General features: G+C 38.9%; 1 protein-coding gene across 4 annotated transcripts in view; it reads right to left on the reverse strand.

Moving 5' to 3' along the window:
- TPD52 (tumor protein D52) overlaps nucleotides 1-23,419 on the reverse strand; it is a 240,216-nt gene that overhangs the window by 181,005 nt on the left and 35,792 nt on the right. Inside the window, exon 1 of one of the 4 annotated variants that reach the window (XM_038000357.2) lies at nucleotides 7,860-7,884. The exons of the other annotated variants lie outside the window; for them this stretch is intronic. Coding sequence (XP_037856285.1) covers nucleotides 7,860-7,869 — 10 coding nt within the window. The 5' untranslated portion in view covers nucleotides 7,870-7,884. Of the gene's footprint in view, nucleotides 1-7,859; nucleotides 7,885-23,419 lie in introns of those variants that run through there. 4 annotated transcript variants of the gene reach the window in all.

The following is a 23,419-nucleotide window of genomic DNA, read 5'->3' on the forward strand; positions in this document are numbered from 1 at the left end:
AACACTAAGTGTTTACCAGGTGACAAGCAGCGCTCTGGCACTTCACATAAATTGATCTACTTGATCCTCAAAATAGTTCTATGAAGTAGATATTATCATTATTCCCATTTTACAGATGAGGAAACTGAGGCACAGAAAAGGTAAGTGAGCATCTTGCTCAAGACCACCCAGTCAAGTAAGGGCAGCTCCAGGATTTGAATCCAGGCTGATTACCTTGAGCCTGTGTTCTTGGCCACTATCCTGCTCTTCCTCCAAGATCTGGGGCAGGGCCCAGGCATCTATATGTTTAACTAGTACCCCCAAGTGATTCTGATATAGGTAGTCCATAAATAAAGAAACACTAGACTCTTGGGAGTAAAGAATACCAATAGTTTAGAAATCATATCTCGCAAGTCTAAAAAAACAGTGTAGAGCTTATTGGGCTAGTTAACTGCTGGACTTCTTCACTAAGGCAGAAAATATAAACCAAATGGAAAAAAATTTCACTTCCAACACTGAAGCGACTTATCAGTTCATACAAATCTTCAGTGGTTTTCTTGCCTCCAGACTTCATCAGCATCCCCCCACCACCATTCAACAACATTTGACCTGGCTTTCTGTAATATTCTCCCTAATGAACTACAGGTTGAGTATCCCTTATCTGAAATGCTCGGGGCCAGAAGTATTTCAGATTTCCAATTTTTTCAGATTTGAAATATCTGCAAATACCTAATGAGATTTATTGGGGATGGGACCCAAGTCTAAACACAAAATTCATTTATATTTCATATACACCTTATACATATAGCCTGAAGGTAAACTTATACACTACATTTAATAATTTTGGGCATGAAACCAAGTTTTGACTGCAACCTGTCACATGAGGTCAGGTGTGGAAGTCTCCACTTGCGGTGTCAGCTCTCAAAACCTTTTAAATTTTGGAGCATTTCAGATGTCAAATTTTCAGATTAGGGATGCTCAACCTGCAGCAGGTTCTATCTTCTGGCACCTTCTCATTAACGCCTACCTTGACCACCTATTTAAAATCACATCTATGAAATGAAATATCATCTCACCCCAGTTAGAATGGCTATTATCAAAAAGAAAAAAAAAAGTGCTGGCAATGATGCAGAGAAAAGGGAATTCATGTACACTGTTTGTGAGAATGTAAATTAGTACAGTAACAATGGAAAACAATGTGGAGGTTTCTCAAAAAACTAAAAAGAGAATGACCATATGATCCAGCAACCCTACTACTATTTATCCAAAGGAATAGAAATCAGTATTTCAAAATGATACCTGAATCCTCATGTTTACTGTGGCACTATTCACAATAACTAAGATATGAAATAAACCTAAACATCCATCAAAAGATGAAGAGATGAATAAAATGTGGCATATACACACAATGAAATACTATGCTGCCATAAAAAAGAACGAAATCCTGTCATTCACAGCAACATGGATGAGCCTGGAAGACATTATGATAAGCAAAACAAGTCAGACACAGAAAGTACCTGCTCTCATTCATATGTGGAAGCTAAAAAAAAAAAAAAATAGGTCCTCATGGAAGTAGAGAGTAAAAACCATAACTTATTCTATATCCTCAAAAAGCTAAAAGAGAAGACGCTAAATGTTCACAACACAAAGAAATGATAAATGTCTGAGGTGATGAATATACTAATTACCCTGATTTGATCATTACACATTGTATCCCCATATCAATGTGTCATTCTGTATCTAATAAATATATACAATTATGTGTTAACTAAAAATAAAAGGTATATATAAAATCACAGGCCAGGCATGGTGGCTCACACCTGTGATCCCAGCACTTTGGGAAGTTGAAGCTGGCAGATCACTCGAGGTCAGGAGTTCAAGACCAGCCTGACCAACATGGTAAAACCCCGTCTCTATCAAAAATACAAAAATTAGCCGGGCGTGGTGGTATATACCTGTAGCTACTCAGCAGGCTGAGGTGGGAGAATTGCTTGAACCCAGGAGGTGGAGGCTGCAGTGAATCAAGATCATGCCACTGCACTCCAGCCTGGGCAACAGAGTGAGACTCCATCTCAAAACATAAAATAAAATAAAATCGCAACTCTGCCTTTTCCCCTAAACCTCCACCTATACACCCATTCCCTATTATCCTACTTTTTAAAATTTTTGAACAGAATATATTACCTAGCATACTATATGATATACTTATTACACATAGTAATATTGACTGCCTCCTCAACTAAAACGTAAGTTCTAAAAGCAGGAATTTTTTTCTGGTTTATTTCGCTCATTGATACACCCCCAAATGCCTATAACAGTGTCTGACACACATAAATATTTGTTGAATTAATTAGTTAATTAATGTCATTGTCCAGCTCAAAACTTTCAAGAGCTCCCCACTACTAATCAAATAAAATCCAAGCATCCTCTCAGGGAATCTGGACACTCCAAAATTAGGCCCTAACTGACCTTTCCATCCTTAATTTTTCCTAAGTCAGACTCAGAAGTCCAAGAGTCGACATTTCCTCACTTCCCGCTTTCCTGCCCCTGTGCCTCTGTTCAGGTAGCCCTTTCTGGCTGCCTTGCCTATATCACAATATCTTTATCTGTCAACGTGATGCCTATTGTGAATGAGAAACTAGCCTCCAAGACCTCTGAAATGGTGTCTGTTTCAAACACATCCCTGAATTCAGAGGCCTGACAGGCTCCACTCCTAAGGCTTAGTTTCTGCCAAGTGCCATCTTCCTTGCTTCCATGCGTTGTGGTTAATCATGTCTGAGTCGTACCCCTCCACTGACTGACCCTAGCTAACTGAGGCCGCTGATGGTCTGGGATTTGAGATACATCTGTACAGCAAGAATAGCTGCTTATTGTGTTGCACATTTTACAAGTTAAACAAAGGAAGGTGCCTGTTGCTTATAGTGCTCCTTTTGTTTTTTTGAAAATTTCTGCCACATGCACCTTTTTAAGCTTTTTAACTTTTTTAAGCACAGAGGCCTGCCCTACATTCTACCACTTGGCCCCACTTTTGAAGCCCAGGTTGACTGGTTAGTGCAAAGAGCAGCCAATCTGCAGTGAAGAGAGGCTTGGCAGAAAGTCTCCACCCATCCGCAGTGGTCTACAATGAACAAAAAACAGTGACCTGACAGACCGATCTGATCTCTCCTCCGAACAGAAGTCATAAAATGGAGACACCACAAGTCAGTACTTACCAATGGACACAGAAGCCACAATGACCTACAGAGAGATGACAAAAAGCAGACCAAGAGAGCAGAAACCACAAGGCTTCGATAAACAAGAAAGATCAAGAGTCATACAAGTGGCCGAAAAGGCAGCAGGATAATAACAGTAGAATGTCACCTACAGAGAAGGAAGGGAGGCAAGAGAGGAATGGAATGTCGTCTCTAAACAGTCAACTACTAGATTTTCAGTCAAGCTCCCTGCAGAAAGCAGACCCTACAGACTAACTCCTGAAAGACTGTTGTGTCCCCAAAAGATAAACTTGACTGTGTGGCTAGTCCTACTTTTCTTATTCTCTATGAATTCAATAAAATTCACTTGTTTCTTAAAGCCTAAGAGAGTCTATTTATATGGCAGTAATACTGTGTGATACACGGCAGTGACACCGGTCCAGAAGCCAGAACGGAAATGGAGGATAAATCTGACCACACAAAACTTTAAAAATTCCGTATGGCAAAAAGTGTTCAACAAGGTCAAAAGAAACTAAAAACAAAAAAATACTTGGAAGACACATGACAAAGGCTAATTTCTTCTTACTATAACAAAAATTTGTTAAAATAAATAACCCAATAAAAGACAAAAAAGTAAAGGATATCATAGTATAGAAAAATAAATGTAAATAGCCCTAACTCTACAAAGGATAATTTGTCAATATCTACTAATATTGAAAATTACATCCCTTTCACCTAACAAATCAACTGCTAAGAATTTACCCTCAGAAGCACACTATCACCAAAAGTACCCTACAATATATCAAAAGATATTAACTGTGGCATTATTCATAATATTAATGACCATATATAGGTTAGTTATGGAATACTATGTGGTCACTAAAAAATGAACTCAATTTTTACATAAAGATCTCTAAAATATAAAGCATTAAAAAGCAAGGTAGAACTAAAATCCTGAATTAAAAGAGCAATCATTAAAGCCACCCATACAGAATAAAAAGGATTATAAAGTAATACTATGACCAACTGTATGCCAACAGATTAGTTAGCTTAGATGAAATGACAAATTCCTAGAAAGACACAAAATCCTGAAACTGACCGAAGAATAAACAGAAAATCTGAAAAGACCTCTAACAAGCAAAGATATTTAAAAACCACCCACATGCAAAAGCCTAGTCCCGGATGGCTTCACTGGTGAATTCTACCAAATATTCAAAGAAGAATGAATACCAATTATTCACAAATACTTTCAGAATAAAATAGAAGAGGAGGAAATGCTATGCAGCTCAGTCTGAGGCCAGTATTGCCCTGCTAACAAAACCAGACAAAGATATCACAAGAAAACGAAACAATAATAAATACAGACACAAAAGTCCTCAACATAATACTAGCAAACCATTATCTAGGAATGTTAAAAAAAAAAAAAAAAAAAAAAGTTTATTTAGTATGAAAAAGCAGAATTTATCCCAGTAATGTAACTTTGTTTTAACATTCAAAAATCAATCAATGTAATCATACCAATAGATAAAGGACTAAAAACATACGATCATCAAAATAGATGCAAGAGACACCAAAAAAGCATTTGACAAGATTCATCACCCTTTATGATCAAAACACTCAACAAACTAGGAATGTAAAGGAACTTCCTCAGTTTGATAAAGGGCATCTATGGAAAACTGCAGCTAACATCTTAGTTAACAAACACCGAATGTTTTCCCCCTAAGACCAGGAACAGAAAGGGTATTTGTTCTTACCACTTCTATATAACATTATACTGGAGGTTCTAGCCAGGACACAGAAAAAGGACTAAAAGGCATCCGTTTTGGAAATGAAAAAGTAAAACAATCTCTATTTGCAGTAACATAATCTCATGTATAGAACAATAAGGAATCCACTAAAAAACTATTAGAACTCATAAATGAGTTCAGCAAGTTTGCAGGCTTATAAGATCAACTCACAAAACTTATCACATATCTATACAATTTCAATGAATAACCTAAAAATGAAATTAAGACAAAATTGTATTTACAACAGCATTGAAAAGAATACATTTAGTAAGAGAATTTATACTTTGAAAACCACAAAATATGGATGAAAGAAATTAAATACATTTAAATAAATGGTAAGTCTAAAAAAATGGGAAGACATCCCATATTCATGGGTCTGAAGACTTAATATTGTGGAGATGGCAATACCTCTCAATCAATTTACAGATTCAATGTAATGCCTATCAAAATCCCAGCTGACTTCTTGACAAAAATTGACAAGCTGATCCTAAAATTCACATGGAAATTCAAGGGACCCAGAATAGCCAAAACAATCTTGAAAGAGAGAACAACTTAGAGGACTCACGCTTTTTTTTTTTTTTTTTTTTTAGACAGAGTCTTGCTCTGTTGCCCAGGCTGGAGTACAGTGGCGCAATCTTGGCTCACTGCAACCTCCACCTGCCGGGTTCAAGCGATTCTCCTGCCTCAGTCTCCCGAGTAGCTGGGACTACGGGTGTATGCCACCACTCCCAGCGAATTTTTTGTATTTTTAATAGAGACAGGGTTTCATCATGCTAGCCAGGATGGTCTCGATCTCCTGACCTCGTGATCCGCCCACCTTGACCTCCCAAAGGTGGGTCAGGGATGAGCCACCCTGCCTGGCCTGGACTCAAGCCTTCTAATTTCAAACTTCACTGCAACACTACAGTAATCAAGATAATGTGTTATAGATATAAGAACAGACATACAGGTCAATGGAATAGAATTGAGAGTTCGGAAATAGACATTCACAGTTAAGGTTAATTGATTTTTGACAAGGTGCCAAGACAGTCTAACACGGAAAAATAGTCTTTTCATTAAATGGTGCTGGGGAAAATGGAGAACCACATGCAAAAGAATAAAATTGGACCCCTACCTCAAACCATACACTTAGAATCAAAGACCTAAATGTAAGGGTTTAAACTATAAAACTCTTAGAGGAAAACATAGATTTAAATCTACATTGGATCATGCAATGGTTTCTTAGGACACCAAAAGTACAAAAAGAGATAGATAAATTGGATATCATCAACATTAAAATTTTTTATGCTTCAAGCACACCATCAACAAAGTGAAAAGACAACCCACAGAATGTGAGGAAATACTGTAAAATCATCTATCTGATGATGGAGTTGTATCTAGAAAATAAAAAGAACTCTTGCCATTCAATAACAAAAAGACAACCAAATTTTAAAGTGTGCAAAGGATCTGAATAAATCATTTCTCCAAAGAAGATATACACATGGTCAATTAGCACACAGAGTGATGGCCAACATCATTAGACATCAGGGAGACGCAAATCAAAACCACTTCACGCTTCACACCCACTAGAATGGTTATAATCAAAAGGACAATAAGTGTTGGTGACAATCCAGAGAAACGACAATCTTCTTACACTCCTGACAGGTATGTAAAACAGTGCAGTCACTTTAGAAAACAGTCTAGCATTTCCTCAAAAGGTTAAATACAGAATTACCATATTACTCCATAATTACACTCCTAGGTAAATATCTAAGACAAAAGAAAACAATTTGTCTGTACAAAAAACCATGCAAATATACACAAGTATTCAAAGTAGCTAAAAAGTAAAAACAACCCAAATGTCCATCAACTGATGACTGAATAAATAAAATATGATATATGTACATAAGGGAATATTATTCAGCACTAAGGAAATTAAGTACTGACAGATGCTACTCCATTGGTGAACCCTGAAAACATCATGTCAAGTGAAAGAAGCCAGACACAAAAGACCACATATGTATAAACCCAGTTATATGAAATATCCAAAATAGGCAAATTTATAGACAGAAAGTAGATTAGTAATTGCCTAGGGCTGGGAGGAGGTGGGGAGAGGAATGAGGAGTGACTGCTAATGGGTAAGGGTATCCTTTTGGGTTGATATTCTAAAATTGTGGTAAAGGTTGTACAAGTATCTGGATATACTAAAAACCAATGAATTATAGACTGAATGAGTTGTATGGTTATCAGAATTATATCTTAAAGCTGTTATTTTTAAAAAAGCAAAGCAAAGAATAATGTGTATATTATCCCATTGTAAACTTCTACCCATGGTTTTGTGTACGTGCTAGGACATCGACAGTTTTCTGGGGAAAAAAAGTCAAGAAATTTAACAGTAGTTTACTTTGGGAAGGGAAAATATGGTGAATGAATTCAAGAAAAAGGTATTTTAATTTTTTACTTTATACCTTGCTGTTCATGTAAAATTTGTTTCACACCATGTGAAAGAAAATATATGGGCTTTAAAACCACACAGTACTGGCATAAGAATAAACAAAACATTTGAAACACATCCAGAAATAGATCCACAAATATAAAGGAATTTAATATATGAAAATAGTTACATTTTATTTTAGTGGAGAAAAGATAATCTTTCCCTAACTCAAGCCAGAAATTCTAGATGAAATAAAAAGCTATAGCAAAAACATTAGAAAAATACACAATTAAAATGTTAGAAAAACTACAGGACATTAATAATTTGGGTACTGACGGGATCTTTCTGGGATAAAAAACTCAAAAGCTACTAAAAGACTGACAAATTTGACTACATACTATTTAAACTCTGTTATGATAGAATAGCACAAGTTAAAAGACAAGTGAAGGCCTGAGAAAAAATATTTACAACAGACAGAGGTTTACATACCTTGCACCATGTATATAATAAAGACTCAATAGATGGTCTCTCAGCACAACAAAATTGGAATTAAATTAATATTTTTAAAAAAATAATAGGCTGGGCGCAGCGGCTCATGCCTGTAATCCCAACACTGTGGGAGGTCAAGGCGGGTGGATCACCTGAGGTCAGGAGTTCAAGACCAGCCTAGCCAACATGGTGAAACCTTGTCTCTACTAAAAATGCACAAATTAGCTGGGCATGGTGGTCCACGTCTGTAATCCCAGCTACTCAGGAGGGTGAGGCAGGAGAATCACTTGAATCCAGGAGACAGAGGTTCCAGTAAGCTGCTACTGCACTCTAGCCTGGGCGACAGAGCAAGACTGTGTCTCGAAAAAAAAAGAAAAGAAAAGAATGGATGGATTGAATGACAGGTTGATCCTGTAAAAGCTATCGATGGGACTGAAACAATATATGCATAGAAGTGAAGTGCTGCTTTAATCTTTGAAATGGCTTGCATTTTTATCAACACTGTCCTTTGACCTTCTTCAGTTAGCAATATAAACAGAATGTTACTAAAATCATTTCAGCTAAAAAAAATCTAAGATAAATATTTTACACTAAGCAGGCTTTCTTCAGTTGCCTTATGTCTTATAGTATAGAGATAATATGCATTTGGCATTTAAAACAAAAAATCAGGCTGGACGGGGTAGTTCAGGCCTATAATCCCAACACTTTGGGAGGCTGAAGCGGGCAGATCACCTGAGGCCAGGAGTTTGAGACCAGCCTGGCCAACATGGCAAAACCCCATCTCTACTAAAAATCCAAAAAATTAGCTGAGCATGGTGGCATGCGCCTGTAGTCCCAGCTGCTTGGGAGGCTGAGGCAGGAAGATAGCCTCCAGGGAAACAGAGGTTGCAGTGAGCTGAGATCACACCAGTGCACTCCAGCCTGGGCCACAGAGTGAGACTCTGTCTCAAAAAAAAAAAAAGGAAAAAGAAAAAATCAGCTCTGAAATACAAACTTATTTATGTTGGTTTTCCCTTCCTCTATCACAGAAATTTGTGAACATATCCAAGATCATTATCAAGACGTCAATTTTCCACCAAGAACAAATAATCATGTTAACACTAAGGGTTATTTAAGGTGAACACAGCAAAACTGCCTCCCTTTCACAGCCCCAGCAAAGGGAAGATGTGACAGGAGCCCCCAGTGAACATGAAAGTGACACGACCCTCCTCCATGCAGGATAAGAGGCCACATTATTCAATTCAATTAAAAGATTATTGCCACGGAGATAGGATTTTGACTGAATGTTTTTATAACGAGCTCTCAGAGAGTTTTAGGGTTACTCTTACTTAATGCAGCCATTAATCCTCATGAATACCGTACTGCAAACTAACAAATACATTGTGTAAAAGTAGTCAAACCCAAACAGACCATCCAAACTAATCCCCTGAAACCTCAGGAGCCACGTGGAAAATCTAATACAATTATCTCCCACTAAACTCTGTACATCTGTTACAAGGAATTCCTAGTGTGATTACATTCTTAGGGCGAATGCCTGGAATTAATTCCAAAACAATCCAAGCCCAGGCCTAACCAAGTGGCCTTCACGACGCAAAACCTGCATCAGATGGTCCCCTTTTATCTCCTTTCATCCACAGGTAGCCTGGTTTACAAACCAGGGCTCCAGTCTGGCTTTATCCCTTTCTTTATTCATTCAGAAGGTTTTTTCCATTGATTTCAAGCTGAGTTCCTATGGCTAGCAGTAATAAGACACAGTAAAAGGGTTTTTCAAAAATTATAATTATGTAATTAATAAAGAAATTATGTTTATCATTATTTCCACTTTACATTTTTATTTCTACTTCCCCTTTGCTTTGCTTAAGCCTTCAAAAAGAAAAAAAAAAAAACTCCTGTGCAATGACATTTTATCATTATTGTCATTTTATAGATGAGAAAGATACAAATCAAATTATTTAATTTAGCTAAAATCTCACAAAAGTTCTCTCAAGAGAACAAGGAAATCAGGTCTTACCACATAAGGGCTTTCTCTACGGTGACAGATTGCATCTCAAAACAAAACAGAAAATAAGATAAACCAAGCTGTGACGCAGGAAAATAGCAGAGGGAACTGGAAGTTAGATAAAGGGCAGAATGAGTAAAAGCAGAGAGCAGAAGCAAGTTGCATGGGTAGGTGAGTAAGAAACAAGATAAGAGACAGAAGCTGAGCAGCCAAAACAAAAATAAGATTAAAAAGTGAGTAGAGACCCCATGGCTGGCTCCTCAGAGATGGGCATGCACATGAGAGAGAAAAAGTATCCTTAACATGACCCCGTATGATAATCAGCTCATTAAAGCTCATGCATATGAACTACATATTATGGGATGGAGGCAACACACAAGCACACAAGGGCCAAAGTAAGCAGTCCACCTATCAATTAAACGGCAGAGTCTGGCTAAAGATTAGACAGTCTTGGGAAGATAAGAGGAAAAAAACACATACAAATACCCAAAGCACACCAAACTGATGCTGATCTCATTTCACAGAGATCAGTCCACTCTCCTCTCTCTGAGTGTAATACGGTGCTCAATAAACTTTGGCTGCTTGCTTTGCTACTTGTGTGTGTCACGTCCAATTCTTGGTTAAGGACACCAAGAGCCTGGAACTGCACGGCACCATCCGGTGACAGTTGGAGTGCACAGAGGGAAGAAGGTGTTCAATCAGAAGCAGCATTCAGGCTGAATGCATGGTAATGAACAAGGACATGGCAGTTCCACAGACAATAGTTTGGGGGACCTTCACTGCCAGGCTGAGAATTCTGACGTCTGCCTCTAGGCCAGCAAGGGCATGCCATCGCAGAAGCAGGTCAGCAGTGGGGCATAGGAGTAGGAAGAAAGCCGGAACAGTGAGCATGCTCAGGAGCACCACTGAGGTCCTCTGTGCAGAAAGGCCCCAGCTGATCAAGACAAGGACAGTGGGAGTGGGACGAAGGGAGGTAAGTGCTGGTGATGTTAAGGTAGAGAGGTGACAATTCAGGTCTGCATCTTACATGAGTCTCTCCGGTGACTGTGGAGGACCAATTTCAAAGGGCCAAAAGTAGAGGTGGGAGGGCTCTGAGGAATGTACGTGAGGATGAGGTCCTGAGCTAGGACACTGGTGGCTTAGAGGGGAATGTAAATGCTGAGAAATATTCAAATAAAATGTGTAGGTCTTATTAAATGAGTATATGTAGAGGCTGGAAAAAAGGGAAAAATGACTCTCAAGACAAGGTGGGCGATGGTGCCTCCGACCAAGAAAGAGAACGTAGGTTTAAAGAAAAATAAATTCCAGCTGGGCACAATGGCTTGTGCCTGTAATGCCAACAGTTGGGAGGCCAAGGCAGAAGGACTGCTTGAGCCCAGGAGTCACAGACAAGCCTGAACATAGTTAAGATGTCATCTCTATGAAAAGAAATACTAATAATAATTCCATTTTGGTCAAGTTTATGGGATATCCAAGTAGATGTGCTGCATGGGCAGTTGGAAATAAGATTCTGATGCTGGCAGGAATAACCAAAGAACAGGTTTATAAATCATGAGCATAGAATTGTAGTTGAAAACTTGAAAATGTATAAGCCGTCTGAAGGAGGGTACACAGGGAGGCAGGGAAACTGTCATAAAGGATGAACCAAGAATATAGTCTTGGTTCTACATTCTTGGTACTGGTGAAAGATGTATGAGAAACACTGGGAGAGTTCAACTTCTGGAAAGATTTGGAAATAGTTTCAAGAAAAGGAATGGACAACAGCATCCAGTACAACAGAATGTCTAGTAAGGAAGGAAAAGTCAATGGCAAGCAGGTGGTTACTGGTGATTATCAGCAACAGCATGTCAGGAAACTCACAAAGGTAAAGCCTAATTACCTGAGCTGAACATGACTAAAAGGTAAGAAAGGGAAGACTGAGAACAGATCCCTCTTTGGAGAACTGTGCAGGAAAAAGGGAGGCAACATGTCAGGCAATACTAGAGAGGGACCTGTAGCCAAAGAAGGGGAATCAGCATGTTTCTCTCTCTCTTTTTTTTTTTAGTCAGGGTCTCACTCTGCACCCAGGCAGGAGTGCAATGGCACAATCTTTGCTCACTGCAGTCTCGACCTCCCGGGCTCAAGTGATCCTCCCACCTCAGTTTCCCAAATAGCTGAGACTACTAGTGCATACCACCATGTCTGGCTAATATTTGTATTTTTTTGTAGAGATTAGAGATGCGGTTTTGCTATGGTGCCCAAGCTAGTCTCAAAATTCCTGGGCTCAAGCAGTGCACCCTCCTCGGCCTCCCAAAGTGCTAGGATTACAGATGTGAGCCACCCCGCCTGGCCTGGCATGTTTCATAGACTAAAGGCAATGGTCTTAGTCTGGGCCCAGGCATCAGTAGTGTGTATACATACGTTTACACATACATACACACACGCAGTATGGCATAGTTTAATTAGCAATTTTCTATCTTACTGGTGTGGTTTACAATTGATAGTGTCTTAAATTAGATGATATATGCTAGCAGTATGTTTACATAAATTTCACTAGCATAAAAATAACTTACCACTCTAGGAGAGAGAATTTTTTTTTTAAGAATAGTGCTATATAAATGATGTTGATCATCTTTTTTGCCATGCTTAGCACATATTCTGATCCCAGGACCATTTGACCATTAAAACAAACAAACAAACAAAAACCACTTTCTTTTTAAAAGTATTTTAGGTTCTTAGCAAAATTGAGCAGAAAGTACAGAGTTCCCATACAGCCCCTGTCCCCATATATGCACAACCTCCCTCACTCATATTGACATCCCACGCCACAGTAATGTTTGTTACAATCGATAAACCTACACTGGCACATCATTATCACCCAAAGTCAGCACTGGTTTCATTTTTTAAAGCTTCCCTGATGATTCTAACGTGCAAGTGAGTTAAGAAACCACTGGATTCAGAGGTAATGGTCTATCAAGATGAGAAGAGTGGAGATTTAAGAGAGAGGGAGCCAAGGAGCAAGAGCATGAAGGACCACAGAGTTCAACAGATATGAAGATGCAAGCCTCAGCCCTGCACAGTGGCTCACGCCGTAATCCCAGCACTTTGGGAGGTCGAGGTGGAAGGACTGCTTGAGGTCAGGCGTTGGAGAGACTAGCCTAACCAACATATTAATAACAAGACCCCCTCTCTACAAAAACTAAAGTTAGCCAGGTGTGGTGCACGTTTGAGGTTACAGGGAGCTATGATCCTGCCACTGCACTCCAGCCTGAATGACAGAGAGACACTGTTCCATTAAAAAACAAACGAACAAACATGCAAGCCTTGCACAGCTGGAGATGATACCGATACTTCTTTTTCCAGTGGCAATTAAGAAGCAAGCCAAAGTTCTGAGACATTTTAAGTTAACATTTTTCACAATTAATTTGGCCTTTCGATTAAAAAAACAACAAAAACAAGACTACTGCCGTTCGTTCAACCTAAGATGCCACTGACTACAGGATGTGTCCTGATTATAGAATCAATAAAATACAGTATTTTTATAAATCATGAATATCCATTATGTCATCCCAATAGTGTCAACATCACATCCAATTTTAGTTTAAGGTCCTAAAGACTCCTAAGTGATTAAAATTTAAATAGGAGATACGACAATTCAGCTACCTAAGAATACAATTTTTAGAGATAAACTATTAAACCTTGTCAGTCTCTAAGGTAACGCAACAAAGTTGTACACAAAACCACTGACAGCTGTAGGCTCTAACACTTTGATTATGAAATCCCACCCCAGAATCATCACACATGGTCTAAGTGAGTATGTGAGGAGTATGTGAGGAGGACGTGAGCACTCTCAACAGGCTCTCCTGAATGCTCACAGCAAGGGGTGTATGTTCACTCAGGGAAATAAGAAGCCAGCCTCGATATGGTGACACAATCACAGAGAAACTGCAGTCTGTATAAATGTCCACATTCAGATTTATGGAGTCTGTAAAATTCACCTGCATATTTGATCTTTGCTTTATTTAATACCTGTATTTTGTTTCATTTATTTTGATTTTTGCTCCACTTAATTTCTGAAAAACTAAGCATAAATTTGTATCCAAGCATAAGATTATGAATTATATACTATTTTGAGAAAGCAAGGGGAAAATATACGATCTCAAATTCTATAACTTATTCTGGTTTTATTCTTTTCTTTCACAGGGAAAAACATTTTTGCTTTTTTATTTTTCTTTTCATTTTGAAATACTCATTGAGGTTTTTGGGTTTTTTTTTTTGCAAACATTATCTGTTCATCCCAAATGGATTTTAATTACTCATTTCTCTCTGAAACAGTAAACATCGCTTTTCCTTTTGAAGATAAAAGTTTACAATATTTATTTATTTATTTATTTATTTATTTATTTATTTATTTATTTGAGACAGGGTCTCACTCTGTCACCCAGGCTGGAAGGCAGTGGTGCAATCTCGGCTCACTGCAACCTTCACCTCCTGGGTTCAAGTAATTCTCTCACCTCAGGCTCCCAAGTAGCTGAGACTACAGGCATATACCACCATGCCTAGCTAATTTTTGTATTTTTTGGTAAAGGTGGGGTTTCACCATGTTGACCTGGCTGGTCTCGAACTCCTGACATCAAGTGATCCCCTGACATCAAGTGATCCCCCCGCCTCGGCCTCCCCATGTGCTGGGATTACAGGCATGAGCCACCGCATATTAGGCCAGGCACCATGGCTCACACCTTTAACCTAATACTTGGAGGCTGAGGTGAGAGGATGGCTTGAGCCCAGCCTGAGCAACTACAGAAACAAATTTTTCTCTACAAACAAATTTTTAAACAGCCAGGCATGGTGGCACACACCTGTGGTCCCAGTTACTCAGAAGGCTGAGGTGGAAGGATCGCTTGAGTTTAGGAGGCCAAGGCTGCAGGGAGCTGAGATCAAGCCACTGTATTCTAGATCCTGGGCAACAGAGCAAGATGCTGTCTCAACAAAAAAAGAAGAGAAAGATACCATGTTAAAAGAAATTTTATACAAAAGAAATTCAGGTTTAGAAACCACTGTCAAACAACCAATTGAGTCATCAATTAACTATAAATGTAAAGAATCTTTTGATACAACGTGAAACATTTCAACACTCTCCAGCTCTCACATCCAAACTGATGGCCTGAATATTTTTGATGGGTTATCATCCTCCTGTGTATTATAACTTCACTTCATTCACATTCATGTATATTTTGATAATTTGACAATCATTTTATAAATGCATGAATGTTAACTATAGAGTGAAACTGACAGAATGACAAAAAATTGACAGGAAGTTCATATCTTCACAAATCTAATTACTTACAAACTCAAAAGGTAAAGATAGCAGCCTGGCTACAGCGTTCTTGGTTCTTTTTCCCTAATTCTATAATTCGAATTATGTTTTTCACATACAAACAGGTGGGAGTAAAGCCACCATGTGGACGGATCCTGGGTTCCGGAGTTTCCATTTAATGGAGCACTGCCAAAAAGAAAAACCCAAATAAAGACACTGCAAATCAGACCAATAAGGCAGTGAGAGTTCAAATTTTATTATGCAAAGAAACAGAAATTTTGAGATTTTTACAGGAATCATCCTGCAATCTAGAACCTGACAAATACAGGTCCCATTTGTGATTTCTAAATAAACACACACACACACACACACACACACACATATGGAGATAAATAATAAAAAATATAAAGGTAAATACTAATTATAGTGGTTATCTCACAAAAATAGGACTCAAAAATCAGAGAGGTATGTAGGAATGGTTTTGTTTTTCACTTTGTACTCTTCTGTGCTACTTGGTTTTGGTTTGTATTTCTTTTTTTTTTTTTTTTTTTTTTTACATTTACTAAAAAGGGGCTAATGAAAATTAGATAGCTGCTGAAAATGTCAAAGGTTATCTTAAATTTCCAGCTGTCCACATACTATAGACTGTCTTATCACATTACTAAGTAAACAAAAGAAACAATTATCTCATAATGTCCATTTCAATCTTTATTGTCTCACTCGAAATTTGTTCATTTTGTATATTTTTAAAATTTATTTTTGTATATTTTTATTCTGATTTTTACTTTTATTCATAGAAGGAAAACAACATATCACCTCATAATGGTAAACACTTTCTTTAATAAGTAAGATATTTTACTAAAAATTTCAAGTACATTCTATTTTTCTATCTATCTTGAATGAACAGATAATTATTTATCATTGGCCGAGAGCAGTGGCTCCTGCCTATAATCCCAGCACTTTGGGAGGCCGAGGTGGGAAGACTGCTTGAGCTCAGGAGGTCAAGACCCCTAGCCTGAGCAACACAGGGAGACCCTGTCTCTACGTTAAAAAAAAAAAATGCTGGGTATGGTGGTGTACACCCATACTTCCTAGCTACTCAGGAGGCTAAGGTGGGAAGACTGCTTGAGCCCAGGAGGTCAAGACCCCTAGCCTGAGCAACATAGGGAGACCCTGTCTCTACATTAAAAAAAAAAAAAAAATGCTGGGCATGGTGGTGTACACCCACACTTTCCAGCTACTCAGGAGGCTGAGGTGGGAAGACTGCTTGAGCCCAGGAGGTCAAGGCTGCTGTGAGCTATTATCACACCGCTGCACTCCAGCCTGGGCAACTGAGCAAGACCCTGTCTCAAATAAAATAAAATAAAATAAAATAAATTTAAATGTTAAAAAATAAAAACATATAAGATACTAATACTGGTAATATTAGATATTAAGATGGTAATACTGTATCAGACAGTATTACCATTTCCATCAAAATTTATAGTAATTTTTATATAATTCACTTCTTCATTTCTTTCATGTTTTCTAAATTTCAAATCTCGATCATTTTTGCATCTGGATTTTTTTTTTTTTCAGGAAGAAATACTAGATTAGTACCAGAATGATTTCATTCTCTGTAATGTTACATTTCAACTATTTACAAAAATATAAATTACAGGATTTTTTAAAAACCTTAAGCCTTTCAAGTTTGCTTGAATGTTTTCTAACTTGAAGGTAAATTTTGGTTGACACAGTTGTTCACTTATACTGAAGAATCTGGTGGATAAGCAAGATTCAAGCTTGATACTTCCTAGTTCTCATCTTCTGTATATTAGATATACATGAATTTATTAATAGTAAAAAAATTATTGGTTGTTCCTCACTATTCTTATCTGCTTGCCTCAGAACATAAACTGTTTAAAATTTTTAAAAAATGATTGCTCTTATTTTAAAAATCACAACCAGTCACAAAGTATTGAACAAATGTTTAATTATAAAACAGTATATTTACACAGGCATATAATTTATATAACAATTTATATTAACAGCATGATTATATTAAAAGTTGTATGCTCATGAAATTTACATTTAAAATTCCCATACAAGCATTACAAATCTGCTAAGACATTGAAACGAACAACAGATCCTTCTACATGGGACGTAGAATGCTGGCCAGATAGCAATGTCAGCACTGGAATTTGTCAGCTGAGCCACAGCTAAGTGCTCATCACTTTTCTTTGCCCTGGTATTCTTCCTGAATGTTTTTGTTTTATATTTCCCTAAAGAATCACAATGTATGTTCCACAGTTTGTTTAGCTGATTTCACTGACTTTAGCAATTAGAAAGGAGAACAGTGGCATCCTTGCCACACTTCTCTCAAATCCTCTCATTTCTTTTGTGTTGTTTTTGTTTTTGTTTTTGTTTTTTGAGATGGAGTCTCCCTCTGTCACCCAGGCTGGAGTGCAGTGGCATGATCTCGGCTCACTGCAACCTCCACCTCCCACATTCAAGCAGGATTCTCCTGCCTCAGACTCCTGATTAGCTGGGACTACAGGCACACGCCACCACACCCAGCTAATTTTTGTATTTTTTTTTTTTTTTTTTTTTTTTTTTGAGGCGGAGTCTCGCTCTGTCGCCCAGGCTGGGGTGCAGTGGCCGGATCTCGGCTCACTGCAAGCTCCGCCTCCCGGGTTCCCGCCATTCTCCTGCCTCAGCCTCCCGAGTAGCTGGGACTACAGGCGCCCGCCACCTCGCCCGGCTAGTTTTTTGTATTTTTTAGTAGAGACAGGGTTTCACCGTGTTAGCCAGGATGGTCTCGATCTCCTGACCTCGTGATCCACCAGCCTCAGCCTCCCCAAGTGCTGGGATTACAGGCATAAGCCACCGCTCCTGGCCACTCTCCTTTATTTCTGAATGATCATCCTGGATAAGAGGTCAGTCAGGTCACGAGTTTTATATTCTGAAGAAGGAAAGTGACAAGAAGCCCCAGAGGTCACACCAAATTGGCTCAGACTGCCCACAGAGAGGAGACAACAGCATCTACTGAGATGAGGAGGAGGGGGAGGGAAAGTTTTGCAAGTCTGAAATACATATGGGGTGGAAAGGATGAAAAAGGGAACGACGCAGACAAAATCACAGAAGTCAGTATTTCAGGCTTGATGAAACCACCATTAAAAACTTCTAACTTACTTTGCAATGTCTGGTTGCAAACAAAACCCAAATCATGTCATTACACGGCTTAAAATCCTTCAGTGGTTTTAAGGACACATTGCTCTTAGGACCAAGTTTACTCCTGAATGTAGCAGATTTTTTAGCCCTCTGGTTTCTGCATACCGGTCCCATCATATTCTACATGCTAACCATCTGGCTTATGAGCAGTTTTCCAAAGAGCTACTTAACCCTCAGGACATTTCATATGCTGTGCCCTCCACCCAGAGCACTCTTCTCGCCCACAGTAGGAATTTTTAGTTAAATTGGATCTTAAATTGAGATGGACATGACAGAGTTAATAAATCACAAGCAAGATACTAAAAAAAGTATTTCATAAGTGTAGAGCTTAAAGTAACATTTTGCGGTGTGACTTAGATATTAAGATGCAGAGCTACCAGCTGGACTGTTTGGTGGCCAACCTTGCCTGCTTTCAAGATTAGAGTTCACCCTTAATCCAACTCACCAGGAATATAAATTCTGGCATTTTCTGTTCAGTAAGAGTCTTCGATGCACTACAATATCAACTAAAGGCTGGGAAATGAAATACCTTATTTCAGGGCTCTGTTAACAAAAAGGGGAATCATTTAACGTATTTAAACTATGTTCACCATTCAAACGAAATTATCATTTAACCCAAATGCTTTTAAAAAAAATTGAAGAAAGCAATCTCGGAAGAATGTAATTTACCCAGACCTTTCTCAAGTGCATAGGGTTATTCTTCCTTGCCACCTATACACAGTGTCTTCTGGAAATTGTTAAAGTATGGGTGGGGTGAGGGGTAGAGGTTCAGTTTTAGGAGTCAGTGACTGAATGGTATTTAAAGCTTTGGTCCTGAGGAAGGTGACCTAAAGAGCCAGTGTAGTCAGAATAGAGAGGAGAGCCAAGAAGAAAGGCTGGTGTTGAGATCAGGAGAAAAAAATCAGCAAAGACAACTCTTTGAAATATCCAGAATGGCTCAGCTACTTGAAGGGAAACAAGCTGACCAGTCAGCCCAATGATTCCATCTGCCTGTTATACTTCTAGGAATTAATAAACTATTCTTCTAATAAATCTGCCTTATTAATCACAGTATACATATCTCAAAGGAAAATACCTAGCATATTATATACCCTCAAATATTAATTGGTACTCTGAGGAACACTGACTCCCTTTTAAGTGCTAATCCGGTAGCAACTGTATCCAGGTGTCTTTAAAAGATCAGTAAGTCTTCCAGTCCCGTCTTGGCAAGACTCCAGCTGAATTTCCCAGTTATAGGTGGAACTAGTTATGCCTGGCAGCTTTTATGGCAAGCGTCCTGGGCCACTACTAAACAGTTCACTTTCTCTACCCTTCATTCCATTCCAACATTGTTGAAATTTGGCCACATTTAGGGGATACCCTACAAGAATACCTATGAGCTCACATACTTTAAGATACTCAGTGGCTGGTCACAGCCACACATCCCTTTACAGCTGCTCCATGTGGCAGCCATCTATACTGAATGGCATAAAACTATTAATAGATGTGGGTGGAAAAGGTTTTGGTTTGGAGATGGATTTTCTATGAAGACATCTAGTTACTGCAATCCTATAACACATCTAGGATGCAATTCAGCATCCTAGTTAAGAATGCAGCTGTCGAGTCAGAAGAACTAGGGATGCAAACCCAACTCTCCTACTGATTAGATGTATGAAATGGTGAAATCTCAACTCACTAAACCTGAAGTTCCTCATCAATGAGAATGGGATAATAAAAATCTATTTTTCTTTCTTTTTTTTTTTTTTTTGAGACAGGATCTCACTCTATTGCCTAGGATGGAGTGCCATGGTGTGGTCTTGGTTCACTGCAGTCTCAATCTCCTAGGCTCATGCAGTCCTCCCACCTCAGCCTCTCAAATAGCTGGGACTACAGGAAACACCTGTTAAAGTTGTGTTGTTAAAATTGTGATTGTTATTGTTTGTATGAGGATTCGGGATCCTATGGGCAAATTTATCTGTATACCAATCCTCCCTCCTCCATGCCTACACAATACAATAGGCTGGTGACCCCAGAGAACAGCACTTCTTGGGTTTACAATATACCAGGACCTGTAGTCCCAGCTAATTTTTTTATTTTTTGGTAGAGACGTGGTTTTCCTATGTTGTCCAGGCTGGTCCCGAACTCTTGGGTTCAAGTGATCCATCCGCCTCAGCCTTCCAAAGGACTAGGATTACAGGTGTGAGCCACCATGCCCAGCCAAAATTCTATTTCATTCACTTGCTGTGAAAATTAACTTTTCTATATTTGCAAATCATTCAGTATACAGTAAATGTTCCAGAATTGGTTGTTAAACTTGTGACTGCTATTGTGTGTGTGAAGATTCAGGATCCTATGGGCAGGTGGACCCAGAGAATAGTACTTCTTGGGTTTACAATATACCAGGGTGAGGACAGGAGAGGTGCCAAGAGGGAAGGGGAGCTGATGGACCTTGAAGGTTTGGAAGCCCAGGACCTAAAACCAGACTTCTTTTTGTTGTTCTGTGCCGCCCACTACTGATGCGGAGAAAGAAACACGGGTCTCCTGCCTGACACTGTACCACATGAGGACATTCTTCCAATGCCTGGAAGAAAGGAAGAGGCAAAAGGTTACCTGGAGATTAATTACCCTTAGTAATTAGTTACTAAGGGGTCCCCATGCCACTTTTGAGTCCATACTTGCTAGTTCTCTATCAATTCAGCCAGCCATAATGCTTTCTGATGCTGATGTAAAAGGAAAATTTGTTCATTGATGAAAACTGAGTGTAGAGTTCAAATCCTGGCTCCAACACCTCTTAGCTACATAACCTTGGATAGCTCACCTGGTCACTCTGGTCCTTTTTTCCTGCATTTGTAAAACTAGGTACCGACATATAACTCATATAGCTGTTACTAAGAATAAATATGACATTCAAAAGCACCAGTCCAATAATATTTGTTCCCTTTATCTTTACTCAGTAATTATAGGCCCTCTTCCTCGACCCTCCAGACATTTTCTTAGGATACCACTTAGGCTAACAGTGACACCCTGTGACTGACCCTCTGAGAGGTTCTAGGAATAGCAGCAAGGACTGCTACTGCCACCCATGGGTCATATTCCATGTTTAGCTGTCTGGTGGATGCCAACTCCCCTCAAATTCAGAATCAAAACTGAATTTTCCTTCTTCCCTCCAAAACCAGATATTCTTTCCTCTTTGTGTTCCTCCGGGTCTCTTATTACCACCACCACCACTTTCTCCAGTTGTCCAGGCTTAAAACCAATTACATACATTTTATTTCTTTGACCCATCCACTCATTTAGCAAGAGAACCATCAATCCTTCCTCAGTTTCCTTTGGCTCCGTTTCTTCTTTCCATTCCTCCCACCACTGGACCTTAGGTCTAGACCACACCTGCTCCTCAATTCCAAATGGAGTCCCTGCAGAAACTTTCTCGATTTCATCAAGTTCAAGAGTCCAGGAACTTAATGGGAAAGAAAGAAAAGAAGAAAGAAAAGAAAAGAAAAGACAGACAGAAAGAGAGAGAGAGAGAAAGAAAGAAAGAAAGAAAAAAAGAAAAGAAAGAAAGGAAGAAAGAAAGGAAGAAAGGAAGGAAGGAAGGAAGGAAGGAAGGAAGGAAGGAAGGAAGGAAGGAAGGAAGGAAGGAAGGAAGGAAGGGAGGGAGGGAAAGAGAGAGAAAGAAAGAAAGAAAGAGAGAAAAGAAAGAAAGAAAGAGAGGAAAGAAAGAAAGAAAGAAAGAAAGAAAGAAAGAAAGAAAGAAAGAAAGAAAGAAAGAAAGAAAGAAAGAAGAGAAAGAGAGAGAGAGAGAGAAAGAAAGAAAGAAAAAAGAAAAGAAAGAAAGAGAGAAAATGGAAGGAAGGAAGGAAGGAAGGAAGGAAGGAAAAAAATTGTTGGCACATTTGAGGGAAGCTGGGCAAGGAGGGGGACGATAGTCAAAATATCCCAAGGAAGAATAAGAGGGTCACTTTTTTTTAAAGGATGAAGTTTATGTTGTAGCAAGTCAGATTAAGAAGATACAGAGGACTAGAAGTCATGGTTGAAATTCAGATTAGAAATGTCATCCAAATATAGAAAATAACAAATAATAAAAACCATTTTTCCATATACAGTATTCTGCAGAGTCAGTGACATGGTAGACACAGTGATTCTAGTCCATGGCCACAGCTTAGCGGCAGCAGTTATTTCATTTACCAATTAATTTTCTTTAGTGCCTGGCATATCTATTTCAAAACCATATATCTATTTCAAAACCAGTCATTGTAGCCGTTAACTGAATACTTACTATGTGCCAGGCACTGTGCTGCATTATCTACATATTCTCTGCCTTGGTCCTTATCCAACCCTATGAGGGGCACTGCAATCATTCAAAGATCAGAAATGACAGTATGGAGATGGGGGAGAGACAAGTCCCTGGGCTCACCTTTACAAGAGGAAAATGGTTTGCCCAATAAGAAAACATTTGTATAGTACTTAAAGTTTCCAGTGTCCTTAACGCTGATCATCTCATTTGAGTCACACAATAATCCTCTGAGCTAGGCATGACATCAATTATTATCTCTGACTTACAATTGAGAAAGGCTCCAAGTCATGCAGGCCACTGTCTTCTTGCCTTCAAACATCTCTGCATGTTTCTTTCTAGAGCTGGTGGCAAAAGGACCATATCTGTGCCCACTTGTGAAGGGAGCAAAGGAGTATCTTTGGCATTACCAACATCTCCTTTCTGATCCGAGAGAGAGTGTGTCATGAAGAGACTCAGGCAGCTCCAAGTGGAGGTTCACACAGTAGGAACTGAGGCCTCTTGCCAACAAGTGTATGCAGGAGCCATGTTGAAAGTAGATCCTTCAGTCCATTCAGCCTCCAAATGACGACAGCCCCAACTGTCAACTTGACCACAGTCTCATGAGAGGCCCTGAGCCACATCATCCAGATGAGCTGCTCCAAAACTCCTGACTTGTTCCTGAGACAATAAATATTTGTTGCCTTAAGCCCCTAAATGATGAGGTAATTTGTTACACAGCAATAGATAACTAATGCCAATCCAAACCCTGAGACGTATCAAGCCTGAGGGTTTCAACATGAAGA

Source organism: Chlorocebus sabaeus, chromosome 8 (assembly GCF_047675955.1).
Source record: "Chlorocebus sabaeus isolate Y175 chromosome 8, mChlSab1.0.hap1, whole genome shotgun sequence".
Classification (NCBI taxonomy): domain Eukaryota; kingdom Metazoa; phylum Chordata; class Mammalia; order Primates; family Cercopithecidae; genus Chlorocebus; species Chlorocebus sabaeus.